Source organism: Anabrus simplex, chromosome 6 (genome assembly GCF_040414725.1).
Source record: "Anabrus simplex isolate iqAnaSimp1 chromosome 6, ASM4041472v1, whole genome shotgun sequence".
NCBI classification, from domain to species: domain Eukaryota; kingdom Metazoa; phylum Arthropoda; class Insecta; order Orthoptera; family Tettigoniidae; genus Anabrus; species Anabrus simplex.
The window spans coordinates 158,010,576-158,034,240 of record NC_090270.1 but is presented as its reverse complement, the minus strand read 5'-3'; the positions used below and the strand labels follow the sequence as shown (position 1 = coordinate 158,034,240).

The window sequence follows — 23,665 nt, the reverse complement described above, 5'->3', positions numbered from 1 at the left end:
AATTAGTTCACTCAGTACTCACCTTTTTATGATTTATCCCTCCCAAACAGTTCCACATAAAATTTCTTAAAAATTAAACTTGAAACACAAAATAATGATGGAGTACCTGTATGGATGCTGAAGGTGAGTAGGGTACAGCCCATGATGATACTGACTATATGCTGCTGCTGCTGCTGGGTCTAATGTGAATGGTGGAGGTGGACCAGGGGCTGGAGGAGGATGTCCCAGCCGCGCTTCTTCAGGTCGGTAGGGTTGAAATCCACTTCGTGCGAGCAATTGTGAGGCTGGAGGTTCAGGAACACTACCAGCACTGCTAGCAGTCCGACTGCCGTACAGCTGGGCCTCATCTGGTCTAGAGGAACTTCGCTGAGTATGCTGTTCATGGGGTACGCCTCGATCCTGAACAGGAAATTTCTTTATCACACATAGGGGTTCTCCTGAATGAGGCAACAGGATATTAACAGTATTAACACATCATAAAAGAATAATGAGCAAACTGTAGTCATGTTATATTCCCAAAGTTCTTTTAATCTCTCTTTACAAAAGCCACAAAAGCCTAATACCACTCGCTCACTGATCACCATATCTCTAAAACCAAAAAATGTAGGCAGTTCCAATTTTACAGGGTGGTTGTGCTCATATATAGGTGCTCACGAAGAAAGGGTTTCAAAAAATTTCACCCTTAAGGGGATGAAATGGGGAAGAAACCCTGAACAACAAAATATTCATTCCTCCAAAACCATCGATGGTTGCTGCTGTATATGTCTTTGATTTTAAATAAGAAGTGGTCTTATAACAACATACCCCAAACGGGGGTGGGGGTGAGACCTGATGACAAAAGTAATCTTTTCTCTGAAACCACTTGGCATATGAGGTTAAAATTTACATGATGGCTGTTCCTTTGTCTTAGGTTTTAAATTATAAGTGGCCTAAAACAATACACCTGTATCTCAAAAATGCACATCCCAAAATCTGGCAGAAATCAAAAGTTGCAGGCAGCATTGCTAAAGCCTGGAAAGAAACCAAGAAATCCAAAAAACTTCCATCCAATGTCACTATTCTGCCATTTATATAAGGTCTTGGAGAGAATGATTCTCAATCGCAACTCACAGCATGTTGATAAAGCTCTCATTAAGGAACAGTCGGGTTTTCATCCAGGAAGGTCATGCTGTGGTCAGATCCTTAACCTGACACAGTATATTGGGGACAGATATGAAAGAGGGCAGGTTACAGGTGTGGCATTCAGATCTTACAGCAGCTGATCAGAAAAGTATATTCCACCACAAAAGACTACCACCTAACACAATTCATCCAGTGCCTGCTGCAAAATAGGAGATTTTTTGTCACCCTGCACAATAAGAAGAGCTGATGGAGAACTCAGAAAAATGGTCTACCACAAGGCAGTATATTAGCCCCACTATTATAAAATATCTACACTAATGACCAACAAGTCAGCCCTAGGACAAGAGCATTCATTTATGCAGATGATACAGCTACTGCTGACCAAGGCAGACCTTTTGAAGTGGTGGAGATGAAGCTGACCACGGCACTTGAAGACCTGGCCAAATATTATGATGATAATAAATTGAGGCCCAATCCGGAAAAGACGCTGGTATCTGCATTTTATCTGAGAAATAGGGAAGCCAGAAGGAAGTTAAACAGTGGGGACAACAACTGTCTCACTGTGATGGTCCAAAATATCTAGAAGTTAAGGTGGATCACTCCCTCACATTTAAAACTCAGAAGCTAAAAGTATCTGCTAGAAATAACATCATTCGTAAACTAACTGGCACCACCTGGGGTGCAGAGCAAAATGTACTCCCTACATCTGCCTCGGCATTGTGTTTCTCAGCAGCAGAATACTCAGCACCAGTTTGGTGGAACTCCGCACATGTTAGACAGATTGATGTAGCTCTGAATGAGACTGGACGCATCGTGACAGGATGTCTGAGACCAACTCCTATCCGTAAAATACATCAAATCATGGGAATAGCACCAACAGATATTTGGAGAAGAACAGCTGCAGAAATGGAGAAGAAGAAGCAAGAATCTGAACCGAGACATCCATGTACAGACACAAACAACAACTTCCAAGGTTGAGATCAAGAAAGAGCTTCTTGCAGTCAACGGTGGAATTACATCATCAAGTAGTAAACGTCAACTACAACAGTGGCAAGATTCGTTACCTAAAGAGCAGTGAGACAATGTTAAGGAGATACCTGCGGCGGGCTATAATTTACATGTAATTATTAATAATGGGCTATAATTTGCCGTATGCTATCTGGAAAGCGCTAATAGGCTGGGAACTGGAGTGTCTCGATGTAAGGTGAATTCTGAAGAAATGGTGATACATTACTGAAGACGAGCGGTGTGGGTGTGATGATTTACAGGATCTACAACATCAGTTGATATGCAGAAACCTGCCTGAATGTTGCAGCCTGAACGATTTAATCTACGCTAATGATAAGGCCAGCAAGGTTGCTGAATTTTGGTCCTTACATTCCATTTAGTAATGTAGTTTCTAAACTTACAGATATCTCTCTACCTGTGTATAATTATTTAATTAATATAAAAATAAATAAATAAACAAATAAATAACCTACTCTACTAATTTGATATGACATTCACGCTCAAATGACAAGATATTCATGTACCACGTGTCATCCCTGCAAGGGTTTCCCTTTTGTGCACTTCATGAATCTAACAGGAATGTGGCTTGTTTACAGCTCTCCTTTAAAGAACTTGTAACATTATTTATTGTCCGACTCGTTGGCTGAACGGTCAGCGTACTGGCCTTCGGTTGAGAGGGTCCCGGGTTCGATTCCTGGCCGGGTCGGGGATTTTAACCTTAATTGGTTAACTCCACTGGCACGGGGGCTGGGTGTATGTGCTGTCTTCATCATCATTTCATCCTCATCACGACGCGCAGGTCACCTACGGGTGTCGAATAGAAAGACCTGCACTTGGCGAGCCGAACTTGTCTTCGGACACTCCCGGCACTAAAAGCCATACGCCATTTCATTTTTTCATTATTTATTATCCAACTGTAGCCTCTGAAAGCACAAACATTTCAGCAGGGTCAGTCAGTATCCTCGCCATGGCTCCGAGCACAGTACAGACCAGTGGCGGAAATGCTATTGCTGAGTTAATTGAAAGTATTTGAAAAAGTGATTTGGAGGACAGTGATGGTGATTATGATAACACTGAAGAGATTTTAAACGAAAGTGACAGTTCATCTGATTCAAGCGCCTGTGAAATCATATCTAATTATATAACCTTAATCGACATATGGTGATCTTACATGCAGCACGGGAGGTTCTACATAAGATAAGTGGCAGATTTAATTTATCCTTTCTGTGTAAATATGTGATAACTGCCTCCCAGTTTATTTTTTATTTCTTTACTTAGGGGATTTCCATGCATATTTTAATGTGCAGGATGAACCTCTAGGTACCCAACAGCGTGAGGAAATTCCACCAGCTGGCTGCAACACGTAACGTTCCAGAATTCTCACGAGACAGCCAGGGGGCTTATGTCAGACAGAGAGGGTAGGATATGTAAGGCCAAGGTTAGGAACTACTCTTGTAGTATGATTGCTGTTTGGGAGACTGATTACCTCGGATTGAGTAGGGGTATTTCTGTCGCCTTGACAAAGAATACCGCAATGTATTTTAAACGTCGGCAAACTGTACAGAAAACAACAACACAGTTCAACCTGGAAGAACTAAATATTATAATTTAATTTTTGTTTTTTCCCTCCCATGCATTTTAATTAATTTCATACCAGTAGACTTAGAATATGACTTTAAATTGGTATAGTCCGGATTTTTTCCCCATATATGTAGCTACAAGAAAAGCTAAACTGTCAGTGGATCACACTAAAAGGACCATTATTCCAGGAGTTTAAAGTTACATATTTTTACATATTTCAATGCATAATAAATATTTTGATAAATATTAAATATTTTTAATATTTTGAAGGATATGCACATTTGTAAAAAAAACCCTCATTTTTCACTAATTTTACATCAATTTAAGGTTTTTAATTAAACACTTGAAAATAGTTAAAAAACCCTGAAGGTCTCCAACATCTAAAATAATTTAATAATTTTAAGTGAAGTATTCTGTCGAAGAATTGCATTCCTTCGCTATGTTGATGATTTGTACATGCCTTGAGATGTATAGGTACAGTGTGAAGCGTGGGTCAATGACATGTAGCTGCTATTACGGAGAAAGACATAAAGTGAAAGTTAGCTTGCAGCTGGGATGACCGCTTGGCAGAAACAACCAGTGAAAGAAAACACTTGCTCGAACCACATTCTGAGTCACAGATATTGAATCGCTATGGCACCAGTCGCATCCAAACTAGCGTCAAAGTTAAAAGATTAGATTTCGATTGATAAAGACTTTACAAGTGACAATAAAATCGTGAAATGCAGAGTGTGTGACAAACGTATTGGGTGCTTCATGAAGTCACAATTCCAACAGCATTCAAAAACTGATTTCATGTGAGAAATAAAAACGTACTCCGCCTAAGAAACAAGTTCTTCTTACACGAGGGGCACTGGAACATTCTTAGTTTTCTACCAGAGAATTTAATAAAGACTTGTGCTCGGCAATGGTCACTGCAAACATACCACAGTATAAACTTTAAATGCCGAAGTTCCAAGGATTCCTACGCAAATACTGCAAGTTCAATAGTCCAGATGAATCAACACTGTGGAAAAACTATTTTAACTCCTGCTACACTGACACGATGGGAACGATTACAGCTGAACTTGGCGATTCATATATATGCATTGCCGTCGAAAAGCAGATTGATGCCTTGGGTAGTTTCATTGCAAATCTCCTACCAAGTAAATTGGATCCAGAGGCTCCGTGTAAGTCTTATTTAATTTAGTGTAAACTACTGGAACAGGCAAATCATGCTACAGTTATGCGATTCATCAACAATGGACTTAAAAAGTGCTAGGAATTAACGAAGAAAAAGTGCTGGTGCTCTACTCAGTTTCTGCATCCTATATGCTAGAAGCTGCGATTGCATTGTCTATGTTTTACCCCAAAATGGTCAACTTAAAATGTTTGGCATATGGATTACATCGAGTAGCTGAGACTGTAAGAGAAAAATTTCCTGAAGTGAATGATTTAGTATCAGCAACAAGAAAAGTCGTCCGCTAATCTCCCTATGGTGTGCAGTGCTACAAGAAATTGTTATCAGATATACCGTTAACTCCACAGTCTGTGATCATCCGAACGTGGATAGAAGCTGTAAACTTCTTTAATGAACATTTTGAAGCAGTGAAATCAGTGGTGGAAAAATTTCCTCCTGTAAGTGCAGCGTCTGTGCCTGAGTATATGAGTGCCTTTCAAGATTCAAAGGTGGCTTCATCGATTGATAGCCATTTCAGTTGAATTTCAAACAGCATTACAAAGAATAAACTTCTAGGCTGCCCCTCCATGAATCTATGTCTATAGTGGAAGATACAATCAGTAAATTGAGTGTTGTGCTAGGAGCAATCGGTGTTTCAGTAAAATTCAATGATGTATTGAAAAAGAACCCAGGATACAATTTTTTTTTTCAAATGTCTTCCAAATACTTAGCGGTGAGTCTGTGCAGCTCCCAGAGAATGAGACTGTATTTTCCAGTATCATTCCTCATTTGAAATACGCACGAGTGACTTTTTCTTTTTCTGTGTGTAAGAACACCCTAACTGACAAAAATAATTCGTTGACCGCAGGAAATTTGGAAAAATATTTAGTTATTAATTGCCCCTCGAAATGAAAATTGGAGGTTGAATAAGATAGCACTTTTAACTTTTTTTGGTTTTCTTTTCTTTTCTGTGAACAACAATACATCAAATAAAGCTTAGATACAGAGGAACCTTGGATTACGAGTGTAATTAGTTCCGGCAACATGCGCTCCTATATCAAAACAACTCTTCCCACAAGAAAATTGAAACGCAGATGATTCGTCCACAACACAAAAATATTTATTCGCATACCATTTCTAAAACAAAACATAACAAAACATATTAAAGTGCACTTTTCCTTACAATAGAATCACTGTTGGTGTGAGGGAGACGAGAGATGACATTAGTGGAGTTACTATGTAGCACGAATTTTACTAACGGAATCACTGCTATCTGTTCGCTCACTAGAATTGTTTTCTTTTCATGTAACTTTAAAGAGGAACCTGTCCAATGACTGTTGCCTTTACCTCTTTTTGAAGATTTCACGAAAATGTGACATTGCATTGTCACTGAACTGATTCATCGCTCACGCTGCTACAGCGTTATTTGGGTGGTGTTTTTCTACAAAATTTTGCACCGTTTCCCACATTTTGCACTTCCCCCGAATCTCAATTGAAGTGAGAGATTCCATTGACTTTTCCTTCTCCTCTTCCCCAGACGAGATCTCCATAACCTCCTCTCATTGTCCGCGATGCAGGTCCATCAGTTTGTTGGTGGTCAGTTCCGGGCTATGTTCTTCCACCAGCTCTTGAATGTCCACGTCATTCACCTCCAGCCCCTAAGTCTTCCCTAAGGACACAATTTCATTGACAATCGGCAGCTTATTGTCACCAACAATTCCCTCAAAGTAACATCCAAGAACACAGTCAGGCCACAGCTTTCCCCAAGCGGAAGTGAGAGTTCTCTAGGTGACTCCACCCAAGGCTTTATCGATGATCTTCAGGCAGTTCACAATGGGGAAATGATTTCTCCCAAATTCTCGGAGGGTTTGGTTTGTTTCTTCGGTCACTTCGAAGCATCGCTGAAATAGTGCTTTGGTGCATAGCCTCTTTAAGTTCGAAATGACTTGCTGATCCATAGGCTGGAGTAGTGTTGGGAGGAAGGAACTTAACCTTAACGAACTTGAATTCCTCCAGTAAATCGTCCTCAAGGCCTGGAGGATAAGCAGGAGGATTGTCCCCAGCAAGACTTTGAGCGGCAGATTATTTTCTGAAAGGTATTTCTTCACTACAGGACCAAATACATCGTTCATCTATTCAACAAACGAACAGGAGAGGGGAAAACGTAGGCACACATGATGCTCATATTGTGGAACCTTTGTTTATCAAATTACAATTTATTTAAAATGTTTACTCGTCTTGCAAAACACTCGTAGACCAAGTTACTCGCATTCTGAGGTTTCACTGTATTCAGTTACATATCTTTTTAATTTATTACATGTTTAACTGTATATTTTGTCAATTTTAGCTACATATTTATGTACATATTTCTTATTTTTATACTACATATAATCCGGGCTCTAAACATAACACAGTGGCTTGATGGGTTTGGCAGGATCTTAAAGGACATGCAAATAATCAGAATATATACCGGGTCTCTCATATAAACTAAGACAGTCGAAGCCCCGTTTTTACTCTCTGATCCGTAAGCTACAGTATGGGAGGCGCGCACACAATATTTGTTGACCTTACAAGCAGCCTCCACGTGTTTGACCTGGCAAACATCAGTCGCCAGTCTGAATCTCAGCTGTTAACAGGTTGAGACAGTTATCATTGCAACACCGTATTTAGGTATGTAAAATTCCTGGTTTCATCTTAATGGTCATGTGAACAGTTATCACTCTCGCTATTGGTGTGTAGAAAATCCTAATGGTGTTTATGAAGTTCCCCATTATGATAGGAAGATTGGTGCTTGGTGTGCTGTTAGAGCACGATGAATAATAGGGCATATTTCTTTCGAGATGACAGTAAATGCAAAGAAGTACCGAGATGACATTTTGATCCCGTTCTTCTATCAGTAAACGGAAGAAGAAAAACTGTGTGGGTAGTTTCAACAAGATTCAACCCTGCTCATACAGCAGAAGATTCCCTAGTTACAATCTAGGAAGTATTTGCAGACAGAGTGATCAGTGCCGGTCTATTTCTCCCCTCATTCTCCAGATCTAGAAGCACGCGATTTTTACTTGTGGGGTAAACTGAAAGAAAAAGTGTATCGAACAAATCCTCAAACATTGGAGGAACTGAAAGAAAACATTACGAATGAAATCAGAAACGTTGCAGTGGCAGAAATCACTTGCGTAAGCCAGAATGCGGTAATCAGATACAATGCGTATAACTCAGGAAGGACGACACTTCCAGCATTTCTTATAAGGTAAGATTTCATAAAAGATTGCATACACGCTAAAAGCAGGGCGGCCGCATGCGACGTAAGTTCAGCTCAGGCAGCTGCCGTAGCACAAACACCGTGCGCTCGATCTTAGTTTAAGAAATGTTTGTAAATGACGAACTCCCGATTTTAGGTCAGGAAATTTCTCTAAAATGTTTTGTAATGTAAAGTAGTGAATATCATACAAGTTCGTTAAATTATGATGTAAGAACATAATATTGTAAGAAGAATTTGTAATTGGGGAATATTGCATATGTGCATCATTGTATTTTTGTATAAATTTCTGTTTGGGTAAGAGTCTGTGCACATGGCCTAGCAGTGAAGATTGTGCAAAAAAACAAAAAAAAAAAAAAAAACCAGTGAACATCGGTATAGACGGATGAAGTCGGTGAAAAGTGTTGCAACAAGTGGTTTAGAAACCCGGGGTACAGCCAGGAAGTGTACGCTGAAGCAAATGTGGATGAACATGCAAGATTGTTATTTGTGGATCGGCAACTCTGTAGCCAATCCCAAAGCTCTGATTTCTAACGAGGTTGAGTTGAACAAGAGACACTTGAAGATGTGGCAGTTGAAGCATTGCTTCCAGTGGAATTTGGTAGATGCTACGCCATGTGGAGCGAGACTATATATATGTATATAGAGGCCGCGTACAAAGTTATTATTTATTACAGAGTGCTGGAGGAAGCGTGTATATACAGGGTCTTTCATAAAGAATGAACCGATTTCTAAGGCTTATTGCGCCGTACTCAAGCCACACAGTGGAACGAGTTGCATATCGTTACAAAGGGTGTGGCCTCATATTTCTATTAGCAGTCAGTAGAGTTCTCCGCACCTTCCTCCCCTCCCCTCACCACCCCTTCCTGCCACCTAAACTCCATTCAACCTGCACACCAGTGAGCTCACTCAATTGCCGCGTGAGTCTAACAATGGCATCACCTCAGCACGAAGTGTTCCGTGTTGTTGCGCTCGCACAGATGGGGTCTGTGGTCACGGTGCAGTGCGAGTTCCGTAAGGAGATCTGACGATACACGTACAGGCCCTCTCTCTTGAACATCTGATGGTGGTTCCAACAGTTCCAGGAAACAGGATGTTTTTGTAAAGGAAAAAGCCCTGGTCGACCGCGAACTGCATGGTCAGAAGAAAATGTGAGAAGAATCCAAGAGACGTTTACTCGGAGCCCTGGGAAATCCATATCTCAAGGTCGCCGTCAGATTCAGGTGAGCAGTACCAGTATCTGGCGTGTCCTGAAAAGACGCCTATACACTAAACCGTACAGACTTCAGCTGGTTCAGGAACCGAGACATGTTAAGGGACAACGGATGGAATTCTGTGCTGCGATGCTGAACATGGAAAAAGATGAAGAAGACACCTTTTCATGCCTCATTTATAGTGACGAAGCAACCTTCCATATCAATGACTGTGTCAATCGTCACAATGTTTGGATTTGGAGAACCGAACACCCACATGCTACAATCGAGCACGAACGGAATTCTCCCAAGGTAAATGTTTTCTGTGCAGTCAGTAATGTCAGGGTTTATGGCCCTTTCTTCTTAAACACCAACACTGTCACAGAAAAAAGCTATCCCGCAATGTTACATTTTCCAACAAGACGGAGCTCTGCCCCATTGGAGCTTACCAGTGCGAGCATTTCTGAATAAAACAGTGCCTCAACGGTGGATTGGTCGACACACTGCTATGGATCAGCTCTACAGCTTGAGGAAATCGGTTCATTCTTTATGAAAGACTTTCTTTTTCACGCACGCACACACACACACACACACCGCGCGCGCGCAAAACAAGATGATTACTAGTACTGTTCATTGCCACTGCGGTTGCTGTACGAGTTCTTTACAGGTGTATTACGGTACCATTACAGTCATGATGAGTGCATTACTTGAAAATTACAAGTTCCCACAGAGCAATTGGTGGAAGACGCTTTAAGTAAGACTCTGGATTATTCCTCTCCTAGGAAATGCAGACTGTGGGTAGTGTTTTGTAATCTGGAGATAATGTGTTATTGTGCACAGAAATCACTATTGCTACAGTAGAAGAAGTTGTAGGCCAAGAGTTCAAGATGATACGGGTGATTTGAATGTGACACCACAGTTTACTTCTCTAGAATAAAGGGTGGCTAAGATAGCAAAGACATATGATTGAATAATTGCTACAGCTGATTCTAATGTTATTAAAAGTATTTGGGCAATAAGTAGGATAGAGAGTGTTGAGAGTACCAAGAAAGGTCCAGTATTCCCTAGTAGAGTTAAGAGAAGGTGACCTGCAATTCTATTAGCGGCTAGACGAACAGCTAACATTTTTTGATTTTGATTGACTGGACATGGCATTTGTCTTGCATCTACTCCACAGAAGCACAGATTTTTTTTTTTTTTTTTTACATGGTGAAGTAGTTTGATTAACAGAGTATAGTAAGGCAAATGAGTTTGTTTTAACATACAGTTATAACCCATGATAAATACTGTAGATTCCACGGTAATAATGCTATTGTGTTAATGTACGTAAGGTTAAGAATGGATAATCGTCTTATCAATACGATACCATTAATTTGAAGCATGGCCTTCAGAACAATGTACAGGTATTTTTCCTTTGTAAATTGTAGATGTTTGTGGATGTTTATTTTGTAAGCAGCAAAACGAGCTGGTCTCATCACGTGATGATAATTGTTGGTGTTTGTTTTGTTCTGTTTTATTTTTGTTTCAGGAGTAAATTCATGTAGTGAAACTTGTGGTAAATCTTTTACTGGTGGAGTAAGGAAAAATCTGGCATGCTACCCAAATTTATTTTCAGAGTTAAACAGTAGCAGGTAAGGTAATGAAGCAAGTTTGAAGCCTCGTCAGCCTTACGACCATCACCTCGGGAGAGGGAGTTCTTTCATGCTGTACAGAGTCCATTATTCCTGTAAATCTTATGCATGTGGTGTCCAATTTCATAATAATTTATATTTATTTCAAATTAATATTTTATTTTATTGCTCAGATTTAGTGTTCACATTTCGTCGGAACATCACACTGTAGTTTGAGGCTTATTATAAAAGTGATTAACAAGCTACTGTATTTTTTCTGAATTTATATTATACGACAAAGGCATTTCAGTCACCAAATTCTAAATGTTAATCTGTGAGTGAGTTTGTGGAATGATTAGAAGAATTATGTGTAACCTGAAGGAGGATAATGAGAGAAAATCATCCACATGATTAATAAATAGATGCGTGTATTTGCTATCATGTGTGTAAATTTGAGTGAATAGATAGGAATTATCAAGTAAATATGAGAGTATGTTAATTCAGAGTCTTCATGGGGGAATAACAACAACTCCAATACATAGCAGGTTGATAAGATATGGAGGATAACAAGAGTAATATTAGACACGATTTTCAAACCAAATACTTGAGTGTGGTAATGCTAGGTTGAGACATGAATTTATAACAGTGTGGATATATAGCAAGGAGAATTCAGGTTCTTTGAAATATATGAGTGATATATATGGTAATAGTGGAGCCGTCGTAAATGATAAACGATACGTGAGAAGAGGTTTTAAACGTCTGCAATGCTACAGTAGTAGTCATTACATTGGTGCATACGAATGTCGGTAAGTTACCACAAGTGAGTTTAATTATATTCATGGATGAACATTTGAATCGGTGTTCGCAAAAAATGGATTAACCATTTTTTGTTAGACCAGAGATAAAGCAACTTTTGCAAATGTCAAAAATTTAAATAATTTTATCTCAAATTATCAATAACATACAGTAGAACTGTATTAGAAATGAAAGGTGCATGGAAAAATAGGATTATAAAAAACTGGAGAGAAATGAGTTTTGCATTGACCTATCTTTAGATAATAGTTGCCCTGAGATTTGTAACCAACCTTTATTTTATGATAAATACAAAAAAAGAGATGTTTTATATACTGTAGACTACATACAAAGGAGCTGCAAACTTATTTTGGGAAATAACTAAACTATCCCTCGTGGGACACACATCAGTCATGTGGGTCATATTCTAATGCATTGGAGAATGATTCCTCAACAACTCCTAGGCCACTGTCAGCTGTCAGTTCTCTGTAATAGCCTACTGGTGATATCTTGGAGGGACATACTCAAGTTGTTGTATTAAATTGTATAAATACTGAATTATAAGAGAAATTCACTTTTACGTTTACAACATCACCTTTATTATCCTAACTCACACTCGTCAAAGGGTAAATACACAGATACACGAATACATAGATATCTCATAGATGATGTAGCAAATATCATTCTGCGACATCCTCCCTACTCTGGCCTATCTCCAAAGCGATGATCAGACGCACTGGCCGAGTAATGAGTGTGTCATCAGGCTGACGACCGTTCTTGTGCGTCCGCCTCTCCCTGGTTGCAACGCCTCTATCCTCACTTTCTTCCATATGTGGTGGGATCTGATGTCTTCTTGGAGAAGGACTATGTCTCCGATCTAGAACAAATGCATATGGGTCCGGATTTTTAACCTCATGGTGACTTCTCAGTTGAAGCAGATACTCCTACTTCCAGTGTCATGAAAAGTCCCCCCCAAGACCTTTTGTTGGTATTCTGTATTCTTTTAATAATAATAATAATAATAATAATAATAATAATAATAATAATAATAATAATAATAATAACAACAATAATAATAATATTTGTTTTACGGCCTACTAAGTACTCTCTTACGCTTTTTGGAGACGCCAAGGTGCCGGACTTTAGTCCCGCAGGAGTTCTTTTATGTGCCAGTAAATCTACCGACACGAGGCTGACGTATCTGAGCACCTTCAAATACCATCAGACTGAGCCAGGATCGAACCTGCCAAGTTGGGGTCAGGAAGCCAGCACCTTAACCGTCTGAGCCACTCAGCCCGGCTCTGTATTCTTTTATGACATTTTTCCTTGTACTTGAATCTGGTCGATCTGGATTAGACATTTGCTTTTTTTTTTCAACTAAAAAATGGGAAGGTGTCAGGAGTTGTCTCATATCTGTGGAATGAGCGATTGGTCTGCTATTGAAAGTGGCTTCAATACTTGTGAATATTATATTAAGACCCTCCTTGTTCAACTGGGAACGGCCGAGTACTTTTCTTAGGCATCTTTTTTACAGTGTCAACTATTCTCTCCCTATAGCCACCCTTGGTGCGATGAACTTCCAATGGACACCACTGGGAGCAGAGTGATGGTGCATCCTGGTGTCTGTAACAATCTTGAAGAGTTCCATGAGCTTTTTATGAGTGGGGAGGAAGGTTTGGGCATTGTCAAATATATGGTGAGCAGCACGCCTCGTCAGCTAACAAATCTCTGCATGGCCATCAAGAACCCATCTGTAGACATGTCTGTAGATGGCTCAAGATGAGTGGCAAAGGTGGCAGCACAAGTGAAAAAAAAAAAATATGTACTTTACGTTAATACTGCTGCAGCATCTAACATACAGGAGTCCAGCAAAGTCTAACCTTGTCAAAGAGAAATTTTGTGTCAACTGTATACAGTCTACTGGTAATGGCGTCTCAATCATTTCCGGTCTGCCGTTGTGCTCTAATTTGCATGGTAGACATGAACGCGAATCTTCTTCATTATTTGTCGAGCTCGCAGAATCCAGAACTCTAAGTAGTTCTGCCAGTACCATGCATACTCCTAGACGGTGAATTTTAATGAGGGTCTCTTGAATTATTAACTTGGTAAACCGGTGACGGCCATCCAAAATGGTTGGGTGTTTCTCAGTTTGAGACAAATTTGAGAATTGTACTCTGCCACCAAGTCGGATGATATTCTCATGCAGAAAAGGGTTGAATCAAGCAATCTGTGAGGTACCTGGCAATCGTTCACCATTTTTCAGTGCACCTACTTCAACAGTGAACCGTTCCTCTTGAACCCTTCTGATACAGTAGTGTGTGACGCACATAGCTCTTCAACCATCAGTGCATTAGGGTATTTTGTCTCGTTCTCAACATATTGATGAAATGAAGTACTCAAGTTGTGACATGCAGCAATCAAGAATCAAGAATCGAATCAAGAATATTTGCCATTGACCATATACAATGAAATAGGCTTCATCAAGTGATAATAATTTAGTACTTAATATTACTAAGGCTAAATGAACATACACCTTTTATTAAAACTTAATACTAACATTATGCATTTCTAAGAATTCAGAGGTATTACAAAATGAATTTTCTATGAACCAATCATACATTTTTTTAAAATTACTTAAAGGAGTGGACCGTGCAGAATGTGGTAATTTATTAAATAATCTTAAACAACTATGGTTCATGTTTGTGGGTTACTGTAGTCACGTCCTAGTTCGTGAACCATGGGCAACGGCTGAGTGGCCTAGTAAGTGGTCCTGAGAGTCGGGATTCCAGTTGCTATGGAATGGGAGTGGGCATCTCGGACATATTCTGAGTCGTGGCCCTCCTTGTGCTCAGGCGGCTAGGACTATACAATTCACCGGTGGTCCATAACCTGTTAGAGGAGAGATCCTCACTTGTACTATGTGCAAGTAGGGTAGCATCCTGCTTCATGAATTTACCGAGCTCAGAACACTTTAAGCAAGCCTCGGACCTATGGGAGTAATGGCGTCCCACTCCCATTTGACAGGCGAGGGACTCCTTGGAAACAACTTGGCGAACGAAATGGAATTCGATGGGGAGCTATCAATATTAATAGGGCTTGTGGAAGAAAGAAGGTAGAACTGGCTGAGTCAGCAAAGAGGATGCATCTGGATGTGCTAGGAGTACGTGATATTCGGGTAAGGGGAGATAATGAGGAAGAGATAGGAGATTATAAAGTGTACTTGACGGGTGTTAGAAAGGGAAGGGCAGAGTCTGGGGTAGGGCTCTTTTATCAGGAATACCATTGCACTCAATATAGTTTCTGTTAGGCACGTAAATGAGCGAATGATGTGGGTAGATTTGTCAGAGGGAGGAATTAGGACAAGAATTGTGTCCGTGTATTCACCATGTGAGGGTGCAGATGAGGATGAAGTTGACAAGTTTTATGAAGCATTGAGTGACATCGTGGTCAGGGTCAACAGCAAAAATAGAATAGTGCTAATGGGCGATTTAAATGCGAGAGTTGGGAATAGAACTTAAGGATACGAAAGGGTGATTGGTAAATGTGGGGAAGATATGGAAGCTAATGGGAATGGGAAGCGTTTGCTGGACTTCTGTGCTAGTATGGGTTTAGCTGTTACGAATACAGTCTTCAAGCATACGGCTATTCACCGCTACACATGGGAGGCTAGGGGTACCAGATCCATAATAGCCTATATCTTAACAGACTTTGAATTCAGGAAATCTGTTAGGAGTGCACGAGTTTTTCGCGGATTTTTCGATGGTACAGACCACTATCTGATCTGTAGTGAACTAAGTATCTCTAGGCCTAGCGTGGAGAAAGTGAAATCTGTCTGCAAACAAATAAGGGTAGAAAATCTCCAGGACGAGGAAATTAGACAGAAGTACATGGATATGATTAGTGAGAAGTTTCAAACAGTAGATAGTAAGCAGGGTCAGGATATAGAAAGTGAATGGGAGGCATACAGGGATGCTGAAACAGCAAGGGAATGCCTAGGAACAACTGTGTGTAAAGATGGGAAAAGGCGAACATCTTGGTGGAATGATGATGTGAGAGCAGCTTGTAAACGTAAAAAGAAGGCTTATCAGAAATGGCTCCAAACAAGGGCCGAGGCAGACAGGGATTTGTACGTAGATGAAAGAAACAGAGCCAAACAAATAGTTGTTGAATCCAAAAAGACGTCATGGGAAGATTTTGGTAACAACCTGGAAAGGCTAGGTCAAGCAGCAGGGAAACCTTTCTGGACAGTAATAAATAATCTTAGGAAGGGAGAGAAAAAGGAAATGAACAGTGTTTTGAGTAATTCAGGTGAACTCATAATAGATCCCAGGGAATCACTGGAGAGGTGGAGGGAATATTTTGAACATCTTCTCAATGTAAAAGGAAATCATCATGGTGGTGTTGCAAACAGACAAGCTCATGGGGAGGAGGAAAAGGATTTTGATGAAATTATGCTTGAGGAAGTGGAAAGGATGGTCAATGAACTCCATTGTCATAAAGCAGCAGGAATAGATGAAATTAGACCAGAAATTATGAAGTACAGTAGGAAGGCAGGGATGAAATGGCTTCATAGAGTAGTAAAATTAGCGTGGAGTGTTGGTAAGGTACCTTCAGATTGGACAAAAGCAGTAATTGCACCTATCTATAAGCAAGGGAACAGGAAGGATTGCAACAACTATCGAGGTATCTCATTGATTAGTATAGCAGGCAAAGTATTCACTGGCATCCAGGAAGGGAGGGTGCGATCAGTCGTTGAGAGGAAGTTGGATCAATTTTCAGTATGCGCCAGGTAATTGAATAATGCTACGAGAGGAATAGGCAGTTGTGTTTATGTTTCGCAGATCTAGAGAAAGCATAAGACAGGGTACCGAGGGACAAGATGTTCGCCATACCGGGGGACTATGGAATTAAAGGTAGATTATTAAAATCAATCACAGGCATTTCTGTTGACAATTGGGCTTCAGTGAGAATTGATGGTAGAATGAGTTCTTGGTTCAGGGTACTACAGGAGTTAGACAAGGCTGTGATCTTTCACCTTTGCTGTTCGTAGTTTACATGGATCATCTGCTGAAAGGTATAAAATGGCAGGGAGGGATTCAGTTAGGTGGAAATGTAGTAAGCAGTTTGGCCTATGCTGACAAATAGGTCTTAACGGCAGACTGTGCCGAAAGCCTGCAGTCTAATATCTTGGAACTTGAAAATAGGTGCAATGAGTATGGTATGAAAATTAGCCTCTCGAAGACTAAATTGATGTCAGTAGGTAAGAAATTCAACAGAATTGAATGTCAGATTGGTGATACAAAGCTAGAACAGGTCGATAATTTCAAGTATTTAGGTTGTGTGTTCTCCCAGGATGGTAATATAGTAAGTGAGATTGAATCAAGGTGTAGTAAAGCTAACGCAGTGAGCTCGCAGTTGCGATCAACAGTATTCTGTAAGAAGGAAGTCAGCTCCCAGACGAAACTATCTTTACATCGGTCTGTTTTCAGACCAACTTTGCTTTACGGGAGCGAAAGCTGGGTGGACTCAGGATATCTCATTCATAAGTTAGAAGTAATAGACATGAAAGTAGCAAGAATGATTGCTAGTACAAACAGGTGGGAACAATGGCAGGAGGGTACTCGGAATGAGGAGATAAAGGCTAATTTAGGAATGAACTCGATGGATGAAGCTGTACACATAAACCGGCTTCAGTGGTGGGGTCATGTGAGGCGAATGGAGGAGGATAGGTTACCTAGGAGAATAATGGACTCTGTTATGGAGGGTAAGAGAAGTAGAGGGAGACCAAGACGATGATGGTTAGACTTGGTTTCTAATGATTTAAAGATAAGAGGTATAGAACTAAATGAGGCCACAACACTAGTTGCAAATCGAGGATTGTGGCGACGTTTAGTAAATTCTCAGAGGCTTGCAGACTGAACGCTGAAAGGCATAACAGTCTATAATGATAATGTATGTATGAATGTATGTATGTATGTATGTATGTATGTATGTATGTATGTATGTGTGTGTGTGTGTGTATGTATGTATGTATGTATGTATGTATGTATGTTAAACAACTGATTTTATGTGAGTGAGCAATTTTTGACAGCCTGTGAATTGGGATGTCAATGTCTGTTTTACCCTGAGTATCATGAAGGTGAATGTTTTCCCTAGTACTGAATTCATTTATGTTGTTTTTAACATATGTCAAGATATATAAATATACAAATTTATAATTGTCAGTATTTTAAGCTTAATGAAGAGAGGTCGGCAATGGTCACTTGCACCAGCCCTACACATTGTTCGGACAACCTTTTTCTGTATTAGAAGAATATTATATACATAAGAGGAATGCTCTCATTATAACAGTTCATTAGTAATGACTAATGAGTGACTGGAAGAGACCAAAATATGCCATCCTAAGGTAGTCACTGCTAATTAAATCCCTCAATTTCCATACAAAATAGGCCACTTGTGGGTTTTTTTTTTTTTTCAAACATGATCAATGTGTGTTTCCCAGTTCAATTTGGCATCAATATGTAAACCCAAAAGTTTGACCGACTGACTTTCAATATCTTAGGATAATCCTAGTATGAGAAATTGAGTTTTATCCTGATTGCACAACAGCCTACTGGATGAAAACCAATGCAATGCAGTTGCAAGAGGTTCCTGTGACATCTGATGCAAACCTGAGATGCTCTGGTGTATGGTAATTAACGTTGTATCGTTCGCAAACGATATAAGAGCATGACATTTGACATTTTGCGGTAAATTATTGACTGTCAGAATGAATAAAAATGGACCGAGGACAGAGCCCTGTGGCAAACCAGTGGTAACTTTCTTCAAAGTGGAATACCTATTTTTAATTGAGACAAACTGATATCTGTTATTTAAGTATGACTTAATTATGTTCAGCGAGGGATACTCGACACCATACATCTCAAGCTTTGCAAGTAAAATTTCATGATTAATACAATCAAAAGCTTTACTCAGATTACATAACACCAAAGAGATCGCCTGCTTGTTTTCAAAAGCTGTTAATATCTGATTAACAATTTCAAGAACAGCAGTAGTAGTATATTTACCTTGTCGAAACCCAAATGTCCAATAACAGACCATTTATATTGGTACCCAAAATGACAGTCGGATAGGAGATTGTAAGTTTCAAAACAGTTGCTAAGTTGATTGTACAACAGTGATTCATATATTTTAGAAATTATTGGAACAATTGAGACTGCACGATAGTTCTGAAGAAATTCTTTGTCGCCACTTTTAAATACTGGAATAACTTTAGAAATGTTAAGTAGATCAGGAAAAACTCCAAACTCTAAACACTTATTAAAAATAAAAGCTAGAGGTTCAGAAATTAAATGTACTATTCTTTTGATGGTGTAATTAGATAACCAATAACAATCCATACTCTTAGAGTTTGATAATTTTAAGCTAACTTTAATTATTTCATCAGATGTAATTTCAACCCAATGGAAAGGGTTTCGGCAGGGGGGTTGATTGTGAAGAGAAGTCACTCGCAGCTGTACCTGTTGCCTTAATTTGATCTCCGATTTCTTTTACAGAGTTTAAGAAATAATTATTCATTGCTACTGGATCGAGAAATGCGCCTTGAGTTCGAGTAGGGATGTTTTCTTGTACTATTAACATCCCATGCCGCCTTGCAATTGTTGGGTGCATTCTCAATCTATTTTTCACAACCTAAAGTTTTGGCATGAATAAGTTTTCTTTTATATAACTTTTTACAATTAAGATAAACTTTATACACGCCACTCTGCTCGGTTCCTCCTTGACAAGAGTTTTTATAAATTCTATACAGCAAAAGCATTCTTTTTCTATACTGAGTCAATTCATCAATATACCAGTTCACCTTCTTGCTTTTAAGTTTACCATTACGACTAATTTTTACCAGTGGTGAACATAATTGCCACAATTCAACCAATTCATCTAAAATGTTTCCAAATACAGTTTCAATATCATTTTCTCCCATTTCAAATTCAATACAAAGCCCCAGTTAGTTTGTTTCAGATTTTCAATAAATATGTTAATATAATCATCACCCTGACTTTTCACTCACATCAGAACAGGTTTGTCATTGTAAATTATGTCAGGTTGGTTAAGATATAATGATATAAGCAAGGTGTCATGATCTGCAATACCCCCACCAACAAGTTTAAGTTCATACAAATCTCTTGAAATGTGTAGGTAGCTTGTTTGTGCAATTTAAATTTAGAGTCCTTAGTAAATTCAGAAAATTTCTAAAAATTTGGCCATCTGAATATGCCATCTCTATGTTAAAATCCCCACAAACAGCAACTTTGGCCTTAAACTTCAAATTTTTTTCCATTACTAAGTCAAAATTCTTAAGAAATACATAAGAATCAGCATTCGGAGATCTATACAAACTAACAATTATCAAACTCTGATCAACCAGCTTCACACAACTAAATTCTCCCTCTAATTCCACACAATATTGACTTAAATCAATTTTTACAAATTTTAAACACTGTGTGTGACACATGCTACCATGTTCTAAGGAGTCTAGCTGATCTGCTTCTACTACTTGAGTGAGGTGATCTGCAGGGTTCTGTTCTCCGGGTCAGTGTTTCCGTTGACTGGGATTTACGAGACATTGTATTTCTGTCACGCAGTTGCAGACAAAGGTCTTCCGCTTATTCGGATCATTTCAACTCTACCCAAGTGCTACAGTAGAATCGCCACACAACTGAGACTTCTAGATGTTGCAGTCAGTCTCTTGACAAAAATAGCGTAGAAGGCATGTACAAGCAAGTGCAGCCAGCCGAGTTTCTCTTTTCAGGGGCGCTAAACTGTTTTTGCTGCACGCGAGTTTTGTGACTGGAGTATTGTTAAGTGTTGATCCCACGTACAGTAGATGACGACGACGACTCCGTATGCAGATAGGCCTTGGAGTCACATGTCTTAGAATATCAGGTTTGCCACAATCCTCACAAGTGCGAAAAGTCCAGGAGGGTCACAGAATCCGGCAGTGGCGCGGAGAACGTCCCTCTTCGTCCCTGGTTTATCCACCAAGTGGTGGTGATTATTGTTTTAAGAGGAAGTACAATTAGGCAACCATCCTCCATGTAACACTAATCAGAGAGAAAAAATGGAAGGGATCTGACACTTAAAAAAATTAAAGTATCGGCCAAAGGAAGAGAAGGGCCACGAAGGGCGTGAAAATCAAAGACACCCTAGGCCTTGCAACCTAATAACGATAAATAAGAGTTGACCATGGGAGGTCGGATAGGATAGATGCAAGTGAGGAACCTGGCACAAGTCAAGTGTAAGCAAAGCTGAGGGCCCCATGGACCCCATTGTCAGTGGAAATTTCTTCGGAGGTATCCCAATCGATACCCAGCACACTCATTACGAATCTCATTTCCACGTCCTCGTGCCTGGCTTACTTCAAGCCAGTGAACAGGTATCCCACTTGTGGAGTGGGAGTTTGATCTCCATCAAAAGGTCAGTGAATTTGTGGTATAACCTCGTCGCAAGAATGTCACCTGCTACATTTGTTGTGAAGTCAATCGTCGTTATCATCTTTATCATCATCATCATTAGTCGTTATGTTCATTACTAAGGGCCGAGACCTCATAACTCTTATCATTTCCGTATTGCAACCATGACGAGATATCTCCACCCCGAGATGTTTTCACATTTCTTTAATATTATATGAAGTGGTAGACCAGTGGTCATCTTCGCCTGATCTATCTATCTACTTGCTGTTCTTCCTCGTGGTCTACTGCCTTCGATTTTGCAAGGCAAAATGATCTTTTCCAAGTTCTCTCTGCCTCGCCTGAAAATGTGGCCAAGAAACCGGAGGTAACACTCACTCACACGGCAAGACAGACGTTTCTTGACGCCGAGTTCATCCAGAATGAAAACATTAGTTCTTCTTTCTGTCCAGAGTACACGTAGCATTCTCCGCCAACACCACATCTCAAAGGCATCAATTCACTTTTTGTCTTTAGTATTCACAGTCCAGGTCTCGCAGCTGTACAAAAAGACGGAGAACACTAGTGATTCTACCAAACGCATCTTTGTAGCTTTTCATATTGCCCGGTTCTGCCAGATCTTAGTAAGTTTAACCATTGCAGCACGATAGATAATACGTCTTTTTACCTCTTTATCATAGCTTCCCGTGTCATTGATGACTGACCCCAGGTATTACAAATTCCTTTACTACATCCAGGTCCTTTAGGCAGCCTGTAAGTCGGATTTGACTTTGCCGATCAACTACCATTTGTTTGGCCTTTTCATGTTTATCTCTAGACCATACTGAAGACTAGTGTTCTTCACCATTGTAAGCTGGTCAGATTTTTCTGCCACCCATCGAGATTCTACCATTCCAGCCATTGAAAGCTCTTCTTATGACACACACTGCATAGATGTTGTAGAGTTGAGGTGATTATATACAACCTTGCCTTACTCCATTTGTCACATTGAAAATGCCTGAGAGATCACCATCCATATTTATGGTTACTGCATGATTTTTATACAGCCCTTTCAATAACGATATTAAATGCAGTGGAACCCCAAATTTCTTTAGCACCTGCCACAACTTGCCCCACATAACACAATCTCAGGCCTTTTTGTAGTCCAGAAAGCAAATAAAGGCAGGGACACAAAACTCTTGACATTTCTCAATTATCTGTCTCTGTTCAGGATAGACTCTCGTGTTCCTTTACCTGCAACAAAGTCTAATTGTTCCGCGGATATCTGAGGTTGCAGGAATGGTTTTAGGTGTTGATTTATTATGTACAACAGAACTTTGCTTGCATGGGATATTAATGCAATAGTACGGTAATTGGAAAAATCCCTTGTAGACCCCTTTTTGTGAAGAGGGATTATTACTGATGTTGTCCAGTCCTTGGGCCATTCACCAGTTTTCCACACCATATTACATACCAAATGTAAAACACGCACGCCCTCCTCCCCCATTACTTTCAGCATTTCTCCCGAAATACCATCCATACCTGGGGCTTTGTTGTTCTTCAAATTATTGACGGCATTCACAAATTTAGTGAATAAAATATCAGGTTCTTTGTCATACCTCGTTAAGAACGAGACAAACACCCAGTCTCCAGGCCAGGGATATTAACCATTTACAATCAAAACCCCCTGACCCACCGGGAATCAAACCCAGAGCCGCCGGGTGACAGGCGGACGCGTTGCCTCATACACCGTGGGGCCGGATCCGCTTACTCCACAATAACTGAACTTATGTATTAAGATTTCATGCGAGACACAATCAAAAGCTTTTGTCAGGTCCATTAATGTAGCAACTGTGACCGTTTTATTCTCAAAATTATTTAATATGTCTCTGATGACACATTCAACTGCTTTTATCATTGAATGACCCATTCTAAATCCAAACTGCATGTTGTACAGCAAATTATTTTTGAAAAAGTACCCGTCAAGTTGCATAAATATACAGGATTCAGTAATTTTACTCAGAATGGTTACTATTGTTATAAGGCGGTAATTTGATGGGCACATTCTATCCCCCTTTTTAAAGATAGCTATCACTTGACATCTTTAAACATACAGAAAAATCACCTTGTCTAAGAATTAAATTTATTAAAAATGCCAATGGCTTCAATATCATGTCAATAACTGCTTTGATTGTAATGTTGGAGAGACCATAAATGGCTTGGGTTCTAGATGAATTCAAATTTGTAACAATACTTTGAAAATGGCATGCCAAATGTGAACTGAATACAATGCAGTGATTAGCTCAAATGGAGAATATTGCAAGGATAGGAGGTGACAGCTGGTGGGAGTACCATGTAACTGGAAAAATTTATCTAATGGCTGGTTGGCCAGGAATATTTTTGTCTTGACTGGAACATCTGATAAACTTTGGTGTTACTGCGACATATACTAAATTGTGCTGTGAAGTCCTAAGGTAGTTAATTTGATACTGTGA

At 39.7% G+C, this 23,665-nt stretch overlaps 1 protein-coding gene across 3 annotated transcripts in view; it reads right to left on the bottom strand.

The window, feature by feature from the left end:
* Window positions 1-23,665, bottom strand: part of px (plexus) — a 742,022-nt gene that overhangs the window by 195,886 nt on the left and 522,471 nt on the right. For all 3 annotated transcript variants that reach the window (XM_067150020.2, XM_067150021.2, XM_067150022.2), the window contains exon 10: window positions 107-399. In XM_067150020.2, coding sequence (XP_067006121.2) covers window positions 107-399 — 293 coding nt within the window. The remainder of the gene's footprint in view (window positions 1-106; window positions 400-23,665) is intronic.